This window comes from Venturia canescens, chromosome 5, assembly GCF_019457755.1.
Source record: "Venturia canescens isolate UGA chromosome 5, ASM1945775v1, whole genome shotgun sequence".
Lineage (NCBI taxonomy): Eukaryota > Metazoa > Arthropoda > Insecta > Hymenoptera > Ichneumonidae > Venturia > Venturia canescens.
The window spans coordinates 1,671,394-1,685,825 of record NC_057425.1 but is presented as its reverse complement, the minus strand read 5'-3'; the positions used below and the strand labels follow the sequence as shown (position 1 = coordinate 1,685,825).

General features: G+C 46.7%; 3 protein-coding genes across 3 annotated transcripts; all 3 read right to left on the bottom strand.

Moving 5' to 3' along the window:
- Nucleotides 1-1,500: 1,500 nt before the first annotated feature.
- Nucleotides 1,501-4,588, bottom strand: LOC122410804 (protein obstructor-E-like). The gene is made up of 3 exons (XM_043419243.1): nt 2,937-4,588; nt 1,764-2,178; nt 1,501-1,656 (listed from the first exon to the last, which is right to left on the bottom strand). Exons 1-3 carry the CDS (start codon nt 3,400-3,402, stop codon nt 1,629-1,631), a joined length of 909 nt encoding a protein of 302 aa, XP_043275178.1. The 5' UTR covers nt 3,403-4,588; the 3' UTR covers nt 1,501-1,628.
- Nucleotides 4,589-6,331: 1,743 nt separating this feature from the next.
- LOC122410807 (protein obstructor-E-like) lies at nt 6,332-8,876 on the bottom strand. The gene is made up of 5 exons (XM_043419246.1): nt 8,670-8,876; nt 7,592-7,786; nt 7,061-7,245; nt 6,638-6,867; nt 6,332-6,527 (listed from the first exon to the last, which is right to left on the bottom strand). Exons 1-5 carry the CDS (start codon nt 8,713-8,715, stop codon nt 6,491-6,493), a joined length of 693 nt encoding a protein of 230 aa, XP_043275181.1. The 5' UTR covers nt 8,716-8,876; the 3' UTR covers nt 6,332-6,490.
- Nucleotides 8,877-10,685: 1,809 nt separating this feature from the next.
- Nucleotides 10,686-14,287, bottom strand: LOC122411103 (protein obstructor-E-like). The gene is made up of 4 exons (XM_043419644.1): nt 14,037-14,287; nt 12,161-12,493; nt 11,588-11,984; nt 10,686-10,908 (listed from the first exon to the last, which is right to left on the bottom strand). Exons 1-4 carry the CDS (start codon nt 14,074-14,076, stop codon nt 10,785-10,787), a joined length of 894 nt encoding a protein of 297 aa, XP_043275579.1. The 5' UTR covers nt 14,077-14,287; the 3' UTR covers nt 10,686-10,784.
- Between the last annotated feature and the right edge of the window lie 145 nt (nt 14,288-14,432).

Genomic DNA, 14,432 nt, shown 5'->3' with positions numbered 1-14,432 from the left:
GACGCTAAATTCAGTGCTCGAAAATCGGCGCGATGAGTTTTCACGCAGAGTTTGAAATTCTCGATAAAGCAGGTGTGACGATGGAGGGAAATGAAAATGCTTTCGACGACCACTGTCTCGTCAAATTTTACGAACTTTTTTGTCCAAGGATAAATAAAAAATCGCGGTGATCGAACGGGAAACGAAATTAATTACGACGAGAAGGGCTCGAAATGGACTTTTAGGGCGAATTATCTCTCGTCGGTGGACTTATATGCTCGTGCCTCGAGGGCTTGATTTTGCGCAAGATCCAGACCCGAGGAGGGAACCAGATCCTCGAACATTCTGCGGCGGATAGTGAAAGCAGTCAATCCGAGAGAACACCCGGTCGTCTCGTGTCGTTTCTTGCACAATAAAATTCACGCACAGGTGGAACAATAATCTCTTCGCAATGCCGAAAATAATTCGTGAAAACTTTCGTTTTTGAGCTGATTCGATAACGAATTTAGTGGAATAAAAGCATCAACGATTCTCACCTTTTCGAGCGAATTATTCTGTCAACATTTCCTCTCAGAATTGCCTTTTAGTTAATTTCACTTGGAATTCTAAAAATTTTCCTGTTCAGTGTCTCCGCAGAGCGCTCGACCCCCTCTTTATTCAAATCCTTTTTCCTGCTTTTCTACTAAAAGTCTTTTCGATCGTTTTCGTTGAGCTCGAATTTGCAAGAACACCAAAACCCTCGAAAAAAATTCGAGTTCCAACGTCGTTGACGCGCCAACTTTTTGGAGTTTTTGAAAAGCCAGTTTTTCCAAGGAAACTTCGACTCGGATGAAGCGAGCGTCCTCTGTGCGCGGGGCTGCGTGGAGCGGACACACGTGGCGATCGGAGTGAAAGTATTCTGGAAATATCAATGAACTCGTGCCTCTCGCTCGGGTGCTGGCCCGAGAATAATTGAAAAGAATGAGACTTTTGTCGAGATTCCGTAGATACGTTTATTTCGTCAGATTATATTGGTGGATCAAGGCGAGCACTTTTTCGACGGGAAATGCCACAGGCGAGATCGGTCCTCGCCATGTCGCGGAGCGATCGCAGCTGCAACGCTCCTCGATTCTCGTTTGTGCGAAGACACACGCTCGCACACGTGAAAACACACAGAAATATGTATCTCGGTAATGCACAGTATTACATAAAGTGAAAGGTTGCAATTAGGTAAATGAGAAAAGGTGAAATTGCGTGGTACGAATCCGAAAGCGCATCGGCATCGAGCCAGCGGAGAATTCGATCGCGTTCGCGCACACCGATTCGAGAAGAGAACTCTTGAAATCTCGATAAAGTAGGAGAGAATAAAGGACTCGTATAATTTCTCACGAAATATAATATCACTCGAATTTTCTTTCCGCGATAATTATCTATTTCGCAATTCTTCCCTACTTTTAACGACGCGAGTGTTGCGCAATGGGAAAGGTAAATATTCTAGATCCGTCGAAGACAATGAGTGCGTACGAACGGTAAGCTCTTACGTAAGAATAAAAAATACGTTTATTGTCTTACGAATAGGAAAATAAAGTCGAACGTGGCAATAAACTTTTTGGCGAAAGTTTATTATTCAAGTATTTTGTATTTATTTGCAATAAATGTGTGGCACGAAATCAGTTCTTTCCCTTGTAGTAATCCTCACTGAAATAACGAGAAAACGAGGACCGATTAATGATCGAAATTACTGTAAGTTAGGAATGAAAGATTTTGGCGAAATTTTTTAAACGAAATCTTTGTTTCCGACTCACCATCCTGGGACACTCTCGGGCTCGGCACACCTGAACGTTTCCTCGTTGTAGACAGTGCCGTCCTCGCACTGTCCCTTCTGAGGTTGGACGCCGTTTCGACAGATGTAGAATTTCGCGCAGTCCTCGGGGTGGGGGTAAGTCGGATGGGGCAGGATCCTGCCTCCAGGTCCGATGACATTCTCGTCGGGGCACGTGAAACCATCCTCGAGAGAATCGCGTTTCACGTTGCAGTTTACCGTCGCGTCGACCGACCAGACGCAGCTCGAGACTTTGTCCTCGTAGACGAGTCCTGGGGGACAAGACATCACGGTCGGCACGCCGTCGATGCAGTTTACGAAACGGTCGCAGGCCGAGGGATCTTCGTGCTTGAAGTAACCGTTCGCTCGTGGACAGCCCTTCGTGGGTTGAGGCTCCTCTGCGAAGTTAAAAGAATCGACGTGAGAACGACAATTTCAAAGGGCTGACGCGGAAAATAATCACGAAGGGAGTCGTTGCGGAATTTATGAATTTCCGGATGGTCGAACGACCTGAATATCGAAATTGAGTTGAGATTCGGTCCCGAAGCTCCTCAAGGCTGAACTCGCGTTCACGAATCTCTTCACCTTGAGAAAATCGTTCTATTTAAGGATCAAAAGAGAATGCTAAATCGACCACATTCCCGAAACTCGATGTCGTATTCGTCGGCTGACTCGCTGACGACGAAAATCTTTTCCAACGGAGACCGGTTATCCCGCGATTGACAAGAGTCTGAGAAAAGGAGAAAAACGTCCGGAGCATTGTGCATTCGCGGTGTATCGTCGTGGCTCCAAATGCACGCGGACTCCACCGAAACCAGTCGGTTACGAGCCTCATCGTGGTCTAACCTGTTTTTATGAATTTCTATAAATACTCCTCCAGCCCAAAACGAATTTCCTTGCATTCGGGACGTGGAAATTTCACGAGAACTTTCAATGCTCAATTTCGTCCTTCTCAGCCTGAAAACTGTTGGATTTTTCCAACTCTTCGGCACAAGCAAAACAAAAACAACAGATTGTGAAGCAAACTTTTTTGAACTTGGCTGCCAGCACTCGTGGAAAGCCCCGGGCGAGAAAAACTGTGCAGAAATCCCCATTCACTAGTTCCTGGAGCACAGAGAAGCCCCGAAAAAAAATGAGAAATTAATGATGGACTTACGAAGGGCAGTGCGATCGCCGCAGGGAACGTTGGCCGGAAGGTCGCAGAAATCCTTCTTGGGATTGTCATCTCTGAAGACGAGTCCATCCTTGCAGAGTTTTTCCTCGGCAACTCCATCGACGCAGGAGTAATAGAGATCGCACTGTTCCGGATCGGGGAAGAATCCCTTTTCTTCGGGGCATCGGAATTGTCCACTGACGATGGAAACGCCCAGGGTCGCGACGAGGATGAATGTCGTGAGGGAGCGACTCGCCGTCGTCGATCTCGGGGCGAACCTTTGACAGGCTTTCGTTCTTGCCATCTCACTGGAAAATGAACCCTCGTTTTCCCGATTTCTTTGATTATTATTTAAAATTGAATTAGCGGCGATGTCGTCCGGTGAGATTCGTCGAGAGCTGCGATACGTGACTGTGGCTCTCTCGTTTCTGGTCCCGTTTCGCTCCACTGGTAACCGCACCACCACCATAACCACCACCTCAACTTCATTTCTTGTTGCATTTCACACAACCGCCCCCACCCTTTCTCCCGAAACTCCTCCCGCCTCTTTCTTATTCACAGGATTCTTCCATTGGCGGCTCGCCGTCGTTCTTCCCCATCAAACTTCGATTATTTCATCGGGTTTTTCGTTACGTTTTTTTTTTTTCACTATACTCAAGACTTTGAATTCGCGAATTGCTGGTGCAAGGTTTCACGCTTTCGTCATGGGGATTCACTGAGAAAAAAAATGGTCCGAAAGACTCTTCCTGATCGGGGAACCTCGCCCAAAATGGAGTCAGATTTTTACCAAATTCTCATCAAAATAAAGGGGGGCGTCACACGAATCACAAATCGGTAGAATTCATAGGGATCCAAAGAAGATTTGAAGCCTCTGAACATCGCGAGGATTCCCGAACCCCTTGGTCCAAATGTCAGAAAATTTGGAATGCATCCTCGATGAGGAAATCCTCAAAGTTCGTGAGTGAATGAATCATATTAAATGAAAGATTCACATCCGAACTTTCGAACTTGATGTTCGTTGTTTCGAGTCGAAAAAGGTTGGAATTTCAAATGATCCTTTCACTCGAACTCCCATTTGTCTATTCCATTATCTCCGCGGCTCCGTGGACTTTCTCGCTCTGTCGCTCTTCGTCGCGACACACCACGCACTTTCCACGTGAGACTCTCGCCACGATCTTTGTGGAGTGTGTGCACCCGAATGCCACCACGCGTCTAGACTGATCGATGGGAATATTCATCGCAGGGACAGTGCGTATGCGCTTTCCAAGTACTCTACGCACGAGCATTTCTCTTCGTTCGAGCCCGGCTCTCCGGACTTTTTCGTGCTTTGGTCGCTCGCCGGATTACCTCGACGAAAGGATATTGCGGCTTGGAATGTTTGTTTTCAAAGATTCGTCTCGCTTGTGTGTCGAATGCTGACTGATCGTTCTCGTTATTCGTCGATTTTCAATGGATTCTGAAAGCGCTGCGATGGTTTTCTTTCCATCTGACGAGATTCAGTGTAATTACTCGTAAAAAATGGTCAACAGGCGAGAAACCGGTTTTAAGAGGCGAAACTACGAATCATCGTTCAGCGGAATTGATTCGGTGGCTTCGAAGCATGAAATTCGGGGCCGAAGCTCGCAAGGAAAACAGCGGATTGCTCGCGAGCCCCGGGCGTTTTTCCCGGACACGTAACCCGCGAGATCTGTCACAAAGAGATGAAGACCGTTCGAGGCCGTGACGAGTATTTTTCACGCGTAAATCGACACCGAGGAAGCTCTCCCCTGGAGCTGACGTCTCCGCGCGGGACAGCGCCGCCCGGGGCTCTGAGACTTCAAGGTCCGCGACTGACCGAGAGACCGGAGACGAAAGTAAAAATCTACGCCGTGGCGGTTATCCGCGCCGCATCAATATGTGTGCGAAGCTTGATTCCGAGCGAGGATCGATCGCATGAAAGTCACCGGATGGACGACTTTGATAGGAAAAAGCGACTGTGACGTGTACTTTGGGTCTGAGCTGACGAAAGTCGCTGCGACTTGTGCCCTTACTCTCGCCAGGTATCGACCGATACGTAAGCGACGTTCGAAGGCAGATGAAAAAAAGAATCCTTATGAATGATATATCAACGAATCGGATCGTTTTTTATCGTCTATTCAGAATAAATTGTAGCAAAATTTCTATTGACAGCGAAAGTTATTCGTGCAAAAAAAGCCTGTTGATAAATCGTTACGATTTTCAAAGAGCCGGACAACTTTCGACGCCATTTTATCGAGGGTTTTTATTGTTTCGAAAAAAGCTTAAAGAGCGAATGAAAAATTGGCTTTTTCTTCCGGTCCCCGGCGTGTCTCACATCGATCGAGCTCGTGGCCAGGACTTGGGCCACCCCACGCGAACGGACCTTCGAAAAAGGACCGCGAAAAAGTGAGAAACGAGAGCTGCGAGCTGCGTGAGTTTATCTGCAGCCGGCGTCTCGACCTTTTATCGAGATCAACCGAGAGAGACGAGGCCAGGAGAAAGCGACAGAGTGACGATTTACTCGAGTGTGGAGCTGAAAAAAGTGTCCATAAGAGCCTCGCTCTCCGTCTCCGCTCTCCGGAAGCCATTGATCTTTCGAACTCTATCTATAGACATATGCTCTGATAAACGACACCAATCGTGACCGTGACGGTGATTTTTATTGAAACCGCAGCGAATCGAGAGACACGCATTGTTGAATAAAGAAAAGTGACTTTTCTCGAGCAGCAACGAGGCTCGATTTCGCGGTTTTCGAACTGGGAAAAAATACTACAAACTAATACGCATTGACCGAAGATTTATTACGAACTCAGCTATCGATTGGTTGGACGCTTCGACTGAATTTGAAAAGTGCGAAAAGTGCCAATTACATTGCCGCAACCAGGCCACGCAATTTCCGCGCGAATTCTTGCTCTTTTCTTCCAGTAAACAAATTATATGTGAAAAACATTAATTCCGCAATGCGGAAGTCCTCGGCGACTCTCTGTTAGTCACGTATATATCGCCTTGAGACTGGAACGCCCGTTCGTACCCTACATTTGCTCTATTCTAATTCGAAGTCCGCGTGGGCTCGAACAGGAAGGCTGCATTGAAATCGGACGCGGAGCTCGATGAAGCCCATTGTTGCTGACGAGCGCCCTACTTTTTCTTCATTCCTCCGGGCTTTCGCTCGACTCTCCGAAAGTTTATCTCAGGCAAATGCTTCAGGAGATTTTTCAACGACGTTGCAGCTCATTTTAAGCTGGGCGAATTTTCCGAGATTTTTTCAGATCCTTCTAAACGGTCCATCGGTTTTTTGTCTTCGCGAATACGAGAAACCCTCGAAAAATGCCTTTTTAGGAGGTCTTTCAAAAATTAAGCAGACTCGCAGGTTCGGGGTGCAAAAACAGACGAAAGTGTCGTACAATTTTCATTTTTTTATTACAACGCCTAATTTATTATAAAATTTAATTACCTGGCTAAATATTAAATCGAAATTACACAACACGAAGTATACGAAAGTACGGAGACAATGTGTGCTGAGCGTCCCGATGCGGGACAGGTGATTTGCGACGCTGCGTTCAGGGCTTCTTGTCGTCATCCTTGTACCAATCCTCGCTGCAAAAACCGCAGGGATTATCAATCGATAACGCAGCAAAATCTCTGCTCGGAATCGGAGCTTCAGTTAAGGGAGTGCAGTCGTCGTGATCGAAAGGATTTTTACGTACCATCCGGGAACGTTTTCAGGAGCGTCGCACCGCTGAACCTCTTCGTTGTAAACCGTGCCTTCGCTGCAGCCTTGTTCCCTGGGAGTAACGCCGTTCAGGCAGACGTAAAACTTCTGACAGTCTTCGGGGTGCGCGTACTTCGGGTGGTCGACCAATCCTCTCGTGTCGGTCTGACGGTCTTTCGGGCACTCGAAACCGTCTTCCAACTTCTTTCCAACGACGCCACAACCCTGAAAAGTGACGGAACCGACTTGAAAATGGTGCAGGATTTTCCGGGGGGGGGCTGGACAACTTTTTAAGCAGATTTTCCTGGCTGGCGAATCGGCCGCTGTTCGGACTCGGGGTTCTAGCGAATGATCGCCGATGAACAATGGTTCTGCCGATCCTTGACGAAAAGCTCGACTCATTCGTCGCTCTGCTTACCTGACGGCCCGCGCTTTCCGGCCAAACACAAGTGCCAGAGTACTCGTCAAAGTGGAGACCAGTCGTGCACGTGTTTTCAACGGCGGTGCCGTCGATGCAGTTGTAAAAAACGTTGCACACCGAAGGGTCCGGGTGGGCGAAGAATCCGTTGCGTCTCGGACATTTGGCAGTCGGCTGAGGCGGCTCTGCAATCGATAAATCGGAAGGGATTTTAGGGACGCACGATCCGCGCGGGCTCTGAGGAGGAGAGAACTTTTTCCAGCTCGATTTTAAAGCTGCTCTTTTTCGGCACAAGTTTTTTCAGTTGGAGAAAAGAAACGCGCTCCCTTGGAAAAATGTCGGTTTGAGCAGATTTCGTCAACGGTAGGTCAAGTCGTAGCAATAAATCTCAAGCAAGATCGCGCCACGGCTCGTTCCACTCGTAATTAAGTAACCACCCGTAATGGCGACGTTTAATTAGCGAGAAATTCGCGGAAGCGAGAGCTGAAAGTCTCGGGAGCTGGAACGCGAGTCGCGACGTTAAAAACTTACGCAATTCCTCACGGTCACCGCATTCGACGTTGAATATGTGATCGCACTTGTTTATCTTGCGGTTCAAAGGATCGAACACGAGACCGTCGGGACAAAGCTTCTCCACAGCTTGGCCATCCCGGCATTCGTAGTATTTGTCACACTGAATGGGATCCTCGTACTGTCCATCCTTCTTCGGGCAGGATATCACCGCGTCTGGAAAGAATCACGAAGACTCATCGAGTCGGAATAATCTCATCGAAAGACGATCAAGCGTCAATAAATTCATTCGCAATCCGAGCTCGAGTTCAACGGAAAACGTCAACCCCAAAAATATTTAATGATCTTTGGCATTTTGACGCCATTATTTTGGTCGGTTTTGGCGCTTAAATCCGCATCGTTAAGTCGCAATTCGTTCCGTGCTTTTGAGCAGCTGTTCGTTCGATCTGTCGCGCGAGATGAAAACTCACGGAGAGTTTACGATTTGAAGGCGCTATGGAAACGCGTTTTGTTATGCAATTCTTCAAACTTGAACGAGCTCGAATACATGAATATATTAATAAAAAGAGAGATACGAAAGATTGGCTTTGCAGGGCGTCCAGATGATAGAGAATATAACTTATGCAACCGACAACCACGAGAGAGCCACCTCCGACTGACATTTACACTTTAGAAAGTTTCGGACTGCCGAGACTGTCTCCTGTCGAGCTACCCCGCGCTACACTACTAGTTTTCTGCTAATCTCTCCTCAGTCTCAACAAATATTTTTCTTTATTCCGCCCGTTAACGAGATAACGAGGCTATCGTAAAGCACACGATTTACTACGGGCCTCGGACACGTCGAGCGATTAAACTAGTTCGACGTTTTCCAAATAATAAAACTTGCCAGATCAATGAACTCGTTTCGAGCCCGCGAATTTTTTCGTTGCAATGCTGATTCAACGCGGATTATTCTCACTCATCGATTTTATTGAGATTCAAATTCCCGGGGTTTTTGTCACTCGAGCAGGACGAACGATTTTTCTCCGTTAATCGAAACAATCCCGGGAGCAGACTCGCCCTTATATTCTAATGGAAATTCTTTGACGTGTATACTCACATGCCGTCGATGCTATCGCTAATACCAAAAAGCACAGTCTGACCATTTTGTAAAATCGTCGAAAAGAACTGTCCCTCGGCGAGTCTCTTGTCGGAGCGGAGCGGTCGATTTTTTATTGATCTAATTATTTGACTACTGAGCTTTGAGGAGAGTTTCTTTGGCCGCTCTTCGGAATGGCGTCTCGTCGCGAGATACTGCTCCCTCGATGGCTCTCCATCGGGTATACCCTCTCTGTCCCCACTATCAAAACCATTTCCCCACTTTCGCTTGCGTTTTACTCTCCCGAGAGGCTTCGCTCATTACTGTTGAAAAGACTGTCGTCCAGTCGAGAATCGGGATTTAACGTACACTGCCCGCCCCGCCCCTCCGCTTCTGTCAATCCTCTTCTCACTTTTACTACGAACACTCTTCGGGAATACCGGCTAACAAATACCGGATTCTACTGGACATTTTCTGCAGAAGTTTCTTCTCTAATGAGACTCATTTTCGTTCGTAATGGTCCACCTAAATTTGCCATTTGTTCGTATATCTTTTTCCCTAATTTCTATCATCCGTTTGACAGTTTCGTTTGACAGTCCCCTTCCCCAAACGCTCCCTCTCCCTTCCCTACTTTTCCCCACCCGAGAACTGGGAATTGAGAAGGTCGTTTTTTACGACAGCACGTGCATTTCATGCTCGCTCGAAAAATATGTTGGGAAATTCGAACGATTTGACACTTTTCGGACGACCTGCACCCGGAAATCATGATTTTACAAATTTTTTACTTTTTTTTTGAAAACCTCGTCACGGCGCCTACTAATTTTTGTTTGCGTAACATTTTATCTTCGTCGGCCCTCAACGAATTCGAAGAGAATCGACTCTGGCTGATCGCTCTTTCGTTCCCTCTCAATCTTTCGTTGAATCGTCGCTATTTCGGTGAGCGAGTGACACGAGCCTTTCGACGGAGCTGAAATGCGATGATCGGGGACAAAGAAATGCTGAAAAGATTATGCCCAGCGAGCTCAGAGCTCGAGATTTCCAGTGGCGCTTTCAACGCTCAATTGTTATTCACAAAGTGACGCAAAAGAAGTTCTTCATCGCGTTCTTTTCTTGGACTAACGGTTTTAATGTCCTATAGACAAGTACCCGTTAGCCTTTGGAACGGGAAATGTGGAGAATGCTTCGTAGCATGCAGGATAAACGAGAAAGACGTGCGCGCACAATAAGAATGAATGTCGTGAAGCAAACCGAGCGTTGTTTACGTTTACGATCGAAAGTCATTGATCGATGGAGAAAAATCGTTTGAAAATGGCTCTTGCTGAAAATCTGTCGAATGCTAATGGACAAAAAATCTCAAAGAGGGCACCAGAAACGCAGAAGTCTCGGATTCGGATGCGGGATGGTGAATGAGAAGAGTAAATAGTGTGGAAAAAAGGAAGAAATCGAATTGAAGATCGCGACGAAATGTATGCCTGGGGGAAAGGCGAGTTTCGATTAAAATGGAGACTCACCCGCGGTTGCCCAACGATGCGCACGTTCTTTGGTTAAACATTTTTTGTTTATTTTTTCGTTTTCATCTCCCAACGTACTTTTCCACTCACCTGGAAGCTTTTTTCCTCCTCCTGGACTCGCGTCAAGTCTTTTTCGATAGAACTTATTTCTTCAGGGCCCGGAGGGAAAAGAAGGTGCAAACGGTCGAGGAAAACGAAAGTCGGTTTTCACGTAACGTCAATCAACGAGAGAGCTCTTTAATTACGAACTGTTGATTCGACAATCGAATGGGAAGAAAGCAAGATTTTTGACTTTTCGAGTCATCAGTCGTTAACGGTGAAAAATTTTTAAACGTTTCAAAATTATTCATCAATTCAATTTGATTGAGTTTTTCCATACTTCTTCTCTCTCTCTCTCTCTCTCTCTCTCTCTCTCTCTCTCTCTCTCTCTCTCTCTCTCTCTCTCTCTCTCTCTCTCTCTCTCTCTCTCTCTCTCGTTGATTCAAACGTCGAACGGAGCAGATTCGAAAAGAATTTTCAAACTTGCTTATTTTGGTATCAAACAAAATTTATTTTACAAATAATGCAACCAAAAAAAGTCGTACAGTTTATCATTAAAATTAAAAGAAGGCTCGTCACAATCCGATCAATTTTTGGGTGGTCTCGTTCCCTTCCGCCTGCTCGGGGCACCACTCGTTTTTGGCTTGGCCGGTGGATTCTCCAGAGCGTCCAGCTCGGCGTCTGTGAGCTGACCCTTGTACCAGTCTTTGCTGTGGAACCACGAGAGAAAAAAGTGAAAGGATGAATTTGATGTTCGACGAGCTGGCAACGAGGCGAAACGCCTCGTCGAAATTTCAACGTCGTTTTATTGTCGTGCGTGGGATGCGTCGACGCATCCTCTCGGAAACTCTTTGTTCTTTTTTCCAACTTTCCAGTCAGGGCCGTACTTCGATTTGACCGTGAGATCAACTAAGGACTGAGAATTCAAAGGGCTCTTGGCAACATTTTTTTCTGAAGGAGCTTCTGAGGTTTCATGATCTCCTGAATCGTCGTTTTAACGAACAAAATCATAAATTACTCCAAAATTCATTTTGGAATCGGAATTCACAAATTTTAGGTCACGAGAACAATGAAGACTTTCATCAATTTTCTATTCGAATTCCAGTTCAATTTGCCATTAAAATTTCGATTTTATTGCCAATTAAATTTTTCATTAAACTCTCGATTTTATTCCTCAATCGCAATAGCAATAATTTCGTCATGAAACTTTTTCATTTGATTGACAGATTGGAAAGACAGTTTCTCAAAAATGTCATGGCAAATGTCATTTTGAAGGAACGTCACGTCAATTAAAACTTCAAATAATGAATTATCGAAAAACTGCTGATAAATTTGCCAGGAAATTGTTTCATTCGGACCGAGGGATGAAAGAAGTGCAAAAGGTGTTACCATTCAGGAATTTTTCTCGCCCAGTCGCACTTTTTCGTGCGTTCGTCGAAAGCCTGTCCGAGTTTGCACCCGTTTCTTCTCGGGACTTCTCCGTTGACGCAAACATAGAAAAACTGACAGTCGTCAGGATCGACGTATCGGGGGTGGGTCGCTGCTACGGATTCGTCGACTTTGGGGCACGTGAAGTTGAAGAGTTCGCGAGAGCCGCAGCCCTTTTTCGACGCCTCATCGGGCCAGTTGCAGATTCCAGTTTTCTCCGAAAATACTAAGCCGTCGGGGCACTTGATCATGTTGAATTTGCCCTCGACGCAGTAGTAAAAAACGTCGCAGATCCTCGGGTCCTCGTGGGCAAAGTAGCCGTGCATTCGGGGACAGTTTGAAGATGGATGAGGTTCCTCTGCAAATGTTCGCGTGGAATTTGTCACCAAAAGCGATAAACTTTAGTCGGAATATGCAATATACTTTAGAGACGAAAAATATCGGGTAGTTTTACCCTCAATTATTTCGTTCGAATTCAAAAATTTATCTGCTGCATAAGCCAAGAAGTGGAATAAAATATTTTTTGAAACTCACGGAGTTTGGGGCGTTTCGTGCAGTCGATGCCGAACGGCAAGTCGCATTTCTCGACAGCAGGATCGTAGTCGTTGAATACGAGGCCATCCGGGCACAGTTTGACGGTCGGTTTGCCGTCCCGGCAGTCGTGATACTTGTCGCATTGCTCGGGATCAGGAAAGTAGCCATTCGCCTCGGGACAGTTTTCGGACAAGACGACCTCGTCCTCGTATTCTTCGAGATCCTCGTCAGGAGCTGCAGTCGAGGGCTGCGCTGTTCGACGACCGGGCAAGGACACTTTGCGGCGATTCTGCTCGACGGCTTCCTGCTTTCGAGTTAAGGCCGTCGCGGCACCTTGAAAAAATTGGAGAAAAGAGTGGCTTCGAATTTCAAAAAACCCAGGCTCGCTCTGTGCTCTCCTTCCAGCAATTCGAATCTGGATTAATCTGCGATGAGATCCCCCGCGAGATGTTACGCTGAAAAAAGTCTTTCCGGAGCCTCCGAAACCCGATGATTTTCACCCGATCTTGGGACACCTCCCTTCCCTTGATTTCCGACTCCACTTTCGTCCGGAGAAGGATTCGAGTGTTGTTTGATTCAGGCAAAACTCGTTACGAATGATAATTTTGATATTTCAAGGCAGTGCGGGCGTGCGCGTCCCTGAGTGTGTACATTAGCCGGAGAATGAGCTCGGGGGAAGGTGAATTACGATGGAAGGCGGATAGAGCCGGATGCCGGTCGACCTCGCGAGCCTCGTACGATTTTGCTCGACGCGTGTTCCACGGAAGAAAGTGAGAAAGTGTCCGCGAGGCAAACGAGCATCGCGCGTTCGAGCACCCAAGCGAAAAAGAGCGAGCTGCTTCTGGCTGGTTATTTTCATACGTGGATATCACGATTCGTTGAGTGCTCGAACCGTGAGTCTCCTCGAGACGAGAACAGCTTTCCAGTTTTTTGTTTCTCCACTTTGTCGAGGAAAACATGACGAAACTGCTCCGATGAGAAGAAAGCAAAACTTTGAACAGCGTCGTTCGGTGTAATTTTCATAATCGAATCGATGAAACTGGGAGACTGCGTGACCGCTTGGCTGGATTTGCAAAAGTTTGGAAAAATCTGGACATTCGAATGCTGAATGAAATTATTTTTGGAAGTCCGCCTGCTGGCAAATATTGTTTGCCGGATCCCACAAACTCTCGAGACAAAAAAGTGATGAATAATTGATGAATTAGAATTTTGGTCGAAGATCCTTGTCTTCGGATCAATAAAAATACGTAATATCAAACACTTTCAATTACGCAATAGATTCGATGGGAAAAAAATATGATGTTTTTCGTATTTTCAGGTTTCCAGTTGTTAGTTATTAGCACGCACGAGCTCATGCGATTCGATGTGGTGAGATCGTTTGCTCAATCGCCGATGTTTCACGGACGGGCCGCGCCGATTTGCATCAAGTTTCCATTAACTAGCCGCTCGAGAAATGTTCTTAAAGGTCACGGGTTCGTTTCCATCGTCGGGTTGAGGGGAATCAACAGCGCGAGGATTCGCGGGCTGGCTTAAATTTTCGTGTGATTTTCTTCATTTGTTAATTTATCGGTACTCGAATTTTCGCAGCCCGAGAAAGACGAGGCAACGAATTGGCACGCGCGAGTCCGAGTGAAGCGAGACGTAAAATCCGGCGAATGCAAGCGGAGTGGAAACAAACGATTCTGCTCGTAGTTCAGTGATCCAACCGCCATTGTTGGTCTAACGGGGTCGCGGCTGAACTTTCGAGCCACGAGACTCGAGCAGCCAATCGAGGCGTCGGTGAAGAAACAGTTAATTTCGTCCGCCAAACCTCCGGAATCGATTACAAGCGAAATTAGTAAAGAAAATTCCTGACAAAACTGAAGCAAAGACTCACCGAGACAGAAGAGCAGAAAAATAAAAGCTGCGAGCTTCATCCTGAAGCAACGGCGTCCCTCGAAGGGATGAAAAAGACTGCTCGGTGGGTCCGCTCGTCGCGTGTAAATCCCGCGCCTCGTTGCGGCCTCTCGCGCTTATTTTAATTCCCTTTCTTCCTCCTCTCCCAGCTCCTTTATTTCTAACTCCCTTTCTCCGATCTAAGATGGTGGTTGCAATGCGGGATGATGACTAGAGACTACTGGGGCATCGGCGGGGCAACCAGGATCTTATATATGCCTCCCCCACTTTGTTCACGACCGCAGAAGAGTTACAACACTCGAGCTCCGCGAGCACAGCGATCGGAGGCGCGTGTCGATGTGTGCCGAGCAGTTGAAAAGAGGAAAAGTCTCGATGC

What these genes read in the sequence shown, in the direction of transcription:
- LOC122410804 (XM_043419243.1), bottom strand. Translation starts at nt 3,402, where the DNA reads ATGGTGGTGGTGCGGTTACCAGTGGAGCGAAACGGGACCAGAAACGAG. An exon ending in CGGCGATCGCACTGCCCTTC is followed by an intron (nt 2,179 to 2,936) that starts GTAAGTCCATCA and finishes TTAACTTCGCAG; the next exon opens with AGGAGCCTCAACCCACGAAG. An exon ending in CCCGAGAGTGTCCCAGGATG is followed by an intron (nt 1,657 to 1,763) that starts GTGAGTCGGAAA and finishes TCGTTATTTCAG; the next exon opens with TGAGGATTACTACAAGGGAA.
- LOC122410807 (XM_043419246.1), bottom strand. Translation starts at nt 8,715, where the DNA reads ATGGTCAGACTGTGCTTTTTGGTATTAGCGATAGCATCGACGGCAT. An exon ending in AGCGATAGCATCGACGGCAT is followed by an intron (nt 7,787 to 8,669) that starts GTGAGTATACAC and finishes GATTCTTTCCAG; the next exon opens with ACGCGGTGATATCCTGCCCG. An exon ending in CGGTGACCGTGAGGAATTGC is followed by an intron (nt 7,246 to 7,591) that starts GTAAGTTTTTAA and finishes TATCGATTGCAG; the next exon opens with AGCCGCCTCAGCCGACTGCC.
- LOC122411103 (XM_043419644.1), bottom strand. Translation starts at nt 14,076, where the DNA reads ATGAAGCTCGCAGCTTTTATTTTTCTGCTCTTCTGTCTCG. An exon ending in CACGAAACGCCCCAAACTCC is followed by an intron (nt 11,985 to 12,160) that starts GTGAGTTTCAAA and finishes GAACATTTGCAG; the next exon opens with AGGAACCTCATCCATCTTCA. An exon ending in GCGAGAAAAATTCCTGAATG is followed by an intron (nt 10,909 to 11,587) that starts GTAACACCTTTT and finishes GTGGTTCCACAG; the next exon opens with CAAAGACTGGTACAAGGGTC.